Consider the following 7,793-nt stretch of genomic DNA (forward strand, 5'->3'; position numbering starts at 1 on the left):
AAGTTCCTCCTCTGTCCGGGGAGGGGGCATATATTCCCCTCCCTCCCCTGATGCTGCATCTCTTCCTCTCTCCTGGAATAATTATAGCTGCTCAGGAAACACCAAGGAAAGCCGGCAAAAGAAACCACTGCCTTTTTGTCCGTCCTTCCTTCCTTCTCCACCAGCCAGAACCAATTAAACCCACAGAAGCTCAGCTCTTCCCTGCTTCCCTTTTAATTTCAGACCCCCTGGCAAGGGGAGACATGATAAAAAGTAAGATTAAATGCCTAATACCTAGGATTTGGGATTACTGAAGCCAGGCTGGATGGTTGGAGGTAGAGGGGGTGTGTGGTTAAAGGGAGGTTTGAACTGGTGAGTCCTCCCCATATCTTCTCTCCCATCTGTGGTGTCAAAAGGGCAGGGCAAGGGTGAAACCCCTGCACAGATCCAGCCCGGAGGCATCCAGAAATTAAAGACTTTGCTCGCTGATGTTCAGAAGTGGCCTTGGGAGGGGGTTTCTCTACAGGGCTGGGGTTGAGGTCCAAAATCCCACCCCATGGCAGCAGGGTAGGGGTCCATGGGGCCAAGTCTCCTGGGTTTGTAGGTAACAGCATCAAGTAGTTCCTATCATAAACCAAACATACATCAGCTTGGTATCCCCTCTGCCTCTCGCTCCATACTGAAGGGTTTCAGGCTTTGATGGCTGGAAAGATGCTGCTTACTTATTCATGGCCACTTCCTACCCATTAGCTTTAATAGCTCTCATTGCTCCATCTATGCAGCCCACTCCTGTCCCTGCCTGGCCTTTACTGGGAAGGTCAAGCACAGTGAGATGTTGGAGCCTGAATAGTTTCCTGGAAACAGCCATTGTGCCAGGTTTCCATCCTCAGCATCTGACCTTTCCAGCAGGCAAGGAGAAGGATGCCAGCAAATGTCCCCTCTCTGTTTCTTCTGACTCAAGAGAAGAAAATTGCAAAGATGAAATTGTGGAGAGCTGGTCTGCCTTCCTCCCAGCTGCTCGCCAGCCGCGCCATATGGCAAACAAGCTCGGCTCTGACTTGCTTTGGGTGGAAATGTGCTCTTTGGGTGAATCCCAGCACTATGTGAGCCCCATGGCTGTTGATGAGGCCACCACAGCGCATCTCGCTGAGCAGTCAGGGGGTCCCCAGGACCCTCACAGCGGGGGGAAAATCTGATGTCTGAGATAAACCTCCATGTCTGAGCTCTCAGAGTGAAATGAGCTCCCTGGAAGATGCTGTTACATGCCTGGGTGCTCCTGCCCTTTGGTTCCCTCAGCTTCAAACCCATTTCCCTGATCTTGCTCCATACCTCCACCCCTCATCTGTAATTTTACCACCATCACCTTTAAACATGACCAGGATGCAGCTCCAGCCCCGCTGCCGGATTGGTATCCTTGAGGACCAGGATAGGAAGAATTCGGGGGTCCGTGCTGGGGTTCTGGTGCTGTAGGGCTGAAATCCCCTGCTGAGACCCTCGGGGGGCTGCCCTGCTGGGAGCATCACAGCGAGATGCGTGGGAGCTTTTCGCATCCTCCCAAGCCCTAGAAAGTGAGAGATGCTCTTTGTGTGTGGCAGCTCTGTGCCTGCGAAGCGATGTGGGTGGGGGGGATCTGAATCTGTCGAGGAAAGGACTGCAGAGGATGAGCTTATATCCAGGGATGAAGCCAAATATCCCAAATCAAGAATGCTTTGTGTCTGAGCTTCAGGTTGGGCTCACCTCCTTTTCTAAGGGATCTTGCCCAAGTCCTCCCCCCTGCCAAGGTCTCCACTCCCTGCCTGTGCCCTGGGATGTTGTTTGAAGCAGGGATGTGGATAAATGCAATAACATTTGAGAGATGCTGAAATGCAGCTGGTGGGTCAAGGAGCAGATAAATGTGTTAGTGCTGAGACACTGCTCAGGCTCCTCCTGCTCCCCCAACCTGCAGTAACTAACTTTAATGTACCAGAAAAGGCTGTGGCCATTACATTGAGGAATTTTTTTTCTTTTTTTTTTTTTTTTCTTTTTTTTTTTAAATTACTAATCCTTTAGAGGCTTGATAGCAGAACAAGAGCCTTCCCTGGGGCTGCCTGGGGAGCTGCTGCTCAGACACAGCAAGAGACACCGTTTAAGCAAGTAAGTATTGGTAAGGGCACATCTCTGCTTTGGGGACATTTGCTGCATTTGGGAAATGCAAGGCTCAGTTATCTTAATAGATCTATTTAATGTGCTGACATAAGGTATGTCCTCAGCTTGTGGACCATGGCAGGTGAGGGAACATTTTCCTCTCGTGGCTGCCCAAATGCCTGAGCCCTGCGGTTTTCCTCATGTGATGGAGAGGAGAGGCTCGGCTTCTGCATCAGCAAAGCGAATACCGAAGCATTTTGGGAAGGGGGCATTTGGCACGGGATGGCTCCGCGTCTCGCTGGAGGGAACAAGGGGTGGGGACGTTGACAGAGCCCGTTGCTGTCACCTCCATTGAGAGGGTCCCTCCGTCAGGCTGCCAGCGGGGGACAGCCCTCTCCCCCTGCCACACCAGCACAGCAAACTGCTAATGAGGGTGTGATTTAATAAGGGAGGGGACAAACAAGGGGCAGGAGGTGTGGAGGGGTCGGGGAGGTGGATGCCAGCTCGGGTCAAGCCTGCAGCAGAGCAGGTCTCCCACTGGGGTGAGCTGGGCATGCAGAGGACAAGGCTTTTGTGCTGTGCCCCGTCCCCTCGGAGCGCCGGTGCCGTAAGGGCTTCTGCAGCTGCAGACGTCACCCCCTCGATCGCGTTCGTCAGCTGCCGATGCAGCACTTCTCCATCAGTTTGAGTTCTCCTCTTTTGAGCTCGTTTGTGAGCTCCTACGGCAATGGGTTCAGCAATTCAAATTAAACAGGGTCTGAAAACGCGTCTTCCTCTGTGCACGTTAAAATTCGGCCCTGATGGTTTCATTGGATTCCCTCAGGATTTCTCCCGTAGGATGAGACATCAGGAAGATCCCTCGCCTTTCCCCTGACCCGCCGGGGTTCTACTGAGCTGCTGTACCTGCCTGCCATCAGCGAGAGCCCAGCCTGCCCGGAGACCTGCCCTGCCCACGCTGGCAAAGCAAGAGAGGGTTGAAAATACAAATTACCTTCCCCCATGAGCCATGTGGAGCTGGAAATGTTATGGCTCATTTTGAAATGAAAAGGCAATCTCAGAATATTGCATTTGTGTGAAATATCCTATCCCAGCTTGAGCTGATGCACTTCGTTCCAGCTTTTATTTTTGTTACTTCAAACATTAGCAAGTACTAATGCTTCGTAATTTAGAACATAACTGAGATGACAAACCAAAACATTTTGATGCACAAACCTCTCCGAAATCTAGGGAAGAGCTAGAAGGACGAGCCTTTTGGCGCATTTTGGGATAATCCTTCCTAGATGGTTCCCTCTTCCTATCAGGATTTGGATCTCAATCCCTTGTGTGATCAAGCAAATGAAGCAATGGCCAGATGCAGCGGCTCCAGAGCAAAAAAATCTCTCCTGAATTCTTCTGGCTGCTTAAAATTAGGGCACTGACCCCCAGCGCGAGCCACCCACCAAGGTGGTGGGTACAGACACAGTAGGAGCGACCTTCCCTCTAACTCTCTATTCTGTTCATAACACAGTATGTGTTCTGCTTTAAAGAGACACTGGGTGGAATTAAAACCATCTTCAGTGCAGATTTCCTGCCCCAGCTTGTCCAAACACTGCGTTGTCAGAGCTGGAAATGCAATGGCCAAGTGGCTTCTGGCTAGTGCTGGCCCCAGGTCTCCAGTGTCTCTCTCCCTGCTCCTCCTCCTCCTCCTCCTCCTCCTCCTCCTCCTCCTCCTCCTCCTCTCCTCCTTCTCTCCCCGAGTGGCTGCTGGAGCATCAGGAATGTAAATGCAGCAGGCAGTGTTATCTTCCCAAATACTTTCTGTCAGATATGGATATGTTTCTGTGGACTTTCAGTTGCATAAAACCTCACAGAGCTGCTTTTTGGCCTGAAGTTATCTGCTTGATGTTCCCTTCAGCTGGAAGATGCTTCTTTGTGGTTGCTTGTACGGAAGGAATAATTCTTTACATGGAGCTCTGCAACCTGTGAGCCTGGTCAAGCAAGGGGGAATTGCTTTACACGGCAGTGGAGGAATGATCCCATAAATCAGATCCCACCTTGTCTCCTGTACAAGTACGACTGGGTAGGGAATAAAATACAGCATCAAACAGTACAGTATGATATGTGCAATACAGGAGAAGTTTGCAAAACAGGATTATAAATCACTGGAAGGAGAAGAGGCATTTAGCTTAAAGCTTTGGAAATATATTAAAACTCTCTCATTTTGTAAATTTGGTTAACTTGTATTAATCTGTGAAAATATGCAGGTTTTATTCTATGTGGAGATGGATGACATTTCCAGAACTCAAGTCTTTAGGCTTTTCCAAGTTCTTACTGAAAAGCCAGAGATAATTACTTTTCCAGGGACATAAAGATAATGACTCCACATTTACAGGACATGATTAATAACAAGTCTGTTTATATTTACAGTCACTTCACTTACCCCTGAAACGGGGCCACCTCCAAAGCAGCCTATGGAGCTTTTTATCCCATGGTGCTGGGAATCTGGCGCTGTGGTTATTTCCAGGCGTGATACCAAAAAAATATCTCTGAAAGGGACTTTGGGAAGATGCCGGCTCATCCTCCTGCTCCTAATGCCTTGTCCAAATCCCCTTCCCTGCCTGCCTTGGCTTTGGTGGATGAGGGGAATGGTTTTTCCCCCTTCTCTCTGCAGGAACCTCGTGAATACTGGGGAAGCTGTCACAGCCTCGCCGGCTGCCTGGAGGCTGGGTGAGAGCCCTCGTGCCCTGCACGTGTCGGCTGCGGGCAGCCCAGGAGGGGATGGTGGTCTGACTCCTCAGCCAGAGATTGCTTCCAGCCACAAAACGATGCGCCTCTTCCCAGCACGAGGAGCGTGTGACCAGCGGCCAAGGATGCAGCAGTGAGCAACAGCCGTCACGAGGCTTTTTTTTTTTTAACCTCCGCAGCCGACTTGGTGGAGGGAATACGTCGCGCCCCCCGCTCTGTGCCTCGGTTTCCCCATTACCAGGGAAGGGAGAGGGACGTCTGCTTCGTACCTTGTACTTCTTCACAGCTGCAGCCCCAGGGCTGAGCAGAGCTGACCCATCCCATCTCCACTGCTCCGATTCCCCCAGGGCAACATCACCAGCCCCAGCCAAAAGCAGACAAGCCCCTGCAGGTCCCTCAGCCAGAAGGGACCCTGCTCACAAGAAACCTCCCTGCTAAGCCCTGCCTGCTGCCCAAAATACCTCTCCGGGTGGTGACCCTGCTTTGACAGGCAGCGTTCCCCTCCGCATCACCTCCAGCACAGGTTGGCAGATGCCTCTGCCAGATCAGAGACACCACGGAGGCTCCTTTCTCCCCTCTCTGCTAATGGGGAAGGCTCCGCAGCCTCGGCGAGCCAGTGCCAAATCCCGCTCCAACAGCTGTACGTTCTCCAGCATGAGTCATCCCCACCCCGAGCTTTCAGCCTCTCCATAACAACATTCCTTCTCTCTGATCTCAGATCCTGGCCGTGATCTCTCCCTGTCTAGTTCTCTTTCCTCCATCCACACGGTTCCTCCTGTCCAGGCTCAGTCCCCAGCCGAGGCAGCAGAGAGCAGAGGAGGCTTCTCCAGGATCACCAGAGCCTGAAACAAGGCGTATGCAGATCCTCTCCCTCCCCCCAAATCAGAAGAAAGTGCCCAATTACCATGAGATTCATTTTCTTCCCTCTGAAGAGGGACAGTGACGTCAATTCTTTTTCGTATTGTTTTTTGTTGTTCCTCCCCATCCAAGGCGTGTCTGTAAGAGCAGCTGCTGCCCACCCTCTCCCAGAGCATTGGGGAAAGTTCTCTGAGCCTTTGGTCCTGCACATCTCCTGTCCTGCCACGATCTCTGCTCCAGAGCCTCCTCCCTGACCCCCTTCCTCTCTCTCCTGCTGTCACTTTTGTCCCCAGTGGGCTCTTTTCTCCTCTTCACCTCTCTGCTCCTCCAGAGGTGATCCTACTGCCTGCAAGGACACAGGCAAGTCTGACATCCACCTCCCCCTCGGGGAGCTGAGTACTGCAGGAAGAGTGGAAGAGCCAGGCTGAGCTCTTCCTCCTCTGCAGGAGCTTTTCCCCTGCACAGTCCAGCTTTAACCCCTGGAGGCATCTTTTACCACGTTAGCGGTAGACCCACAGGGAGACCAACCCGCTCGGGGCATCACTGGGTGATCTGCAAACAGAAAACTGCTTTTGAGCCATCTCCTGCGTAGGGATGGGCAGTGCCTTGAGCACGACAGCCCTCTGCCAGCTCCGTGCTGCCAGCTCCCCTCCCTGCCCGCGCTGCCGAGAGCGCTGACCCTCGCTCCTAAACCCGCCGGCGCTGAGCTCTTGCTGCTTCCCCCTCCGGCTCTTTGGCCGGCTCCGCCTGGCACAGGTACAGCCTCTGAATAGGAATCAAATTTTGTTCAAAAGCATTAATTTCTTCTGGATCATGGAGTGCCCAGATGGTCTCCAGTGGTAGCGAAGGGAGACCTTGAACGTGTTGCTTGAACAGCGTGAAAAGCCAAAGTCAGATATTGTTCCTGCCTGGGCAGTTGTGTCTGTCATCTTGCCGGGGTGGCCAGGATGAGCGAGGCACCGCTCTGGTCCAGCAGTGCAGCTGGAACCTTGAACCCACATCTATAATCCTTCACCTTCCCCAGTGGTCACCGCTCAAGAAGCTCCAAAGTTTCCCAAACGCTGCTTTAACTGAGCCTGGCAGGGGGTCGGGGGAAGACGACCCCCCGCAGCATCTCCACAACATAACCCAGAAGTGGGGATTTTATTTCTCTCATCATTGACTCACTGGATGATGCTCCCCTGCCAGAGACAGGTGAGGAACCCGACATCCTGCGCATCATTTCTGAGTTTTACACCTAAAAATCTTTCCTGGGCAGTGCTCCCTGCCATAGAGCGGGCCGGCTGGATTCTGCATCTGCTTACAGACCATGGGGTGGCAAAGTCATGTGGGGAATTACAGAGTTGGGTTTTGTGGCTCCCTGGGGAGAGCAGGGGTCTGGTTTGATGCTCTTCAGTTTACCACAACTATGGGGAAGAGTAGGAATGCAAGCTCAGTACATTTTTAATTAAAGGCTGATAAACAGCCTTTCTGCCTGCAAACCATCAGTGGCTCGAGGATGTAACAGGGCCGAATCTCCTCAGCACTTACCAGTGCGTTGTGTGGGGGTGTTGGTGCGTGAATATGTTGGTGAAAGCTGGGATCAGCTGTTTCAGTGTTTCGCGATGGGTCAGCGCCAGTTACAGCTGTGGGACGCTGCTCGCTGCCCTGCAGGGATGGGGATGTGGGGATGGGGATGTGGGGATGGAGATGTGGGGATGGGGATGCGGGGATGGGGATGCGGGGATGGAGATGTGGGGATGGAGATGCAGGGGTGCAGTGCCATGATCCTTGGGGCTGATGGAGAGCTCTGTGTGTGTCTCCAGCAAGTTCAGGGGAAGAAAAGCAAAGCATCTCACGCAGAGCCAGCTCCTTGCAGCAGCTCTGCTCTTCCTGCCTGCCTGGAGCAGAAAGTGCCCCTGGAACCTCCTTTAATCACCGGCTGGGGGGGGGGGGGGCGGGGGAGGGGGGGCTGCATCAAACGTTTCTGCCTCCCCAGTTAACTTGGGGTGATGCTTTTATCCCAACTGCCGAACTCCCTGTGCGCTCACAGCTGGAAGGGGGAAACCACCGCAACCCCAGTCCCAGCGCAGGCTGGCCTGGCTGGGAGAAATGGGATCTGTTGGTGC

General features: G+C 52.8%; 1 protein-coding gene across 1 annotated transcript in view; it reads left to right on the forward strand.

Moving 5' to 3' along the window:
• Positions 1-4,802, forward strand: part of LOC104358393 (lethal(3)malignant brain tumor-like protein 3) — a 69,112-nt gene extending 64,310 nt beyond the window's left edge. Inside the window, exons 20-21 of the mRNA XM_042793583.1 lie at positions 2,029-2,122; positions 4,754-4,802. Of these exons, the coding sequence (XP_042649517.1) occupies positions 2,029-2,122; positions 4,754-4,764 (105 nt within the window). The 3' untranslated portion in view covers positions 4,765-4,802. The remainder of the gene's footprint in view (positions 1-2,028; positions 2,123-4,753) is intronic.
• The last annotated feature ends 2,991 nt before the right edge of the window (positions 4,803-7,793 follow it).

Source organism: Tyto alba, unplaced genomic scaffold, assembly GCF_018691265.1.
Source record: "Tyto alba isolate M040663 unplaced genomic scaffold, T.alba_DEE_v4.0 Super-Scaffold_20, whole genome shotgun sequence".
NCBI lineage: Eukaryota > Metazoa > Chordata > Aves > Strigiformes > Tytonidae > Tyto > Tyto alba.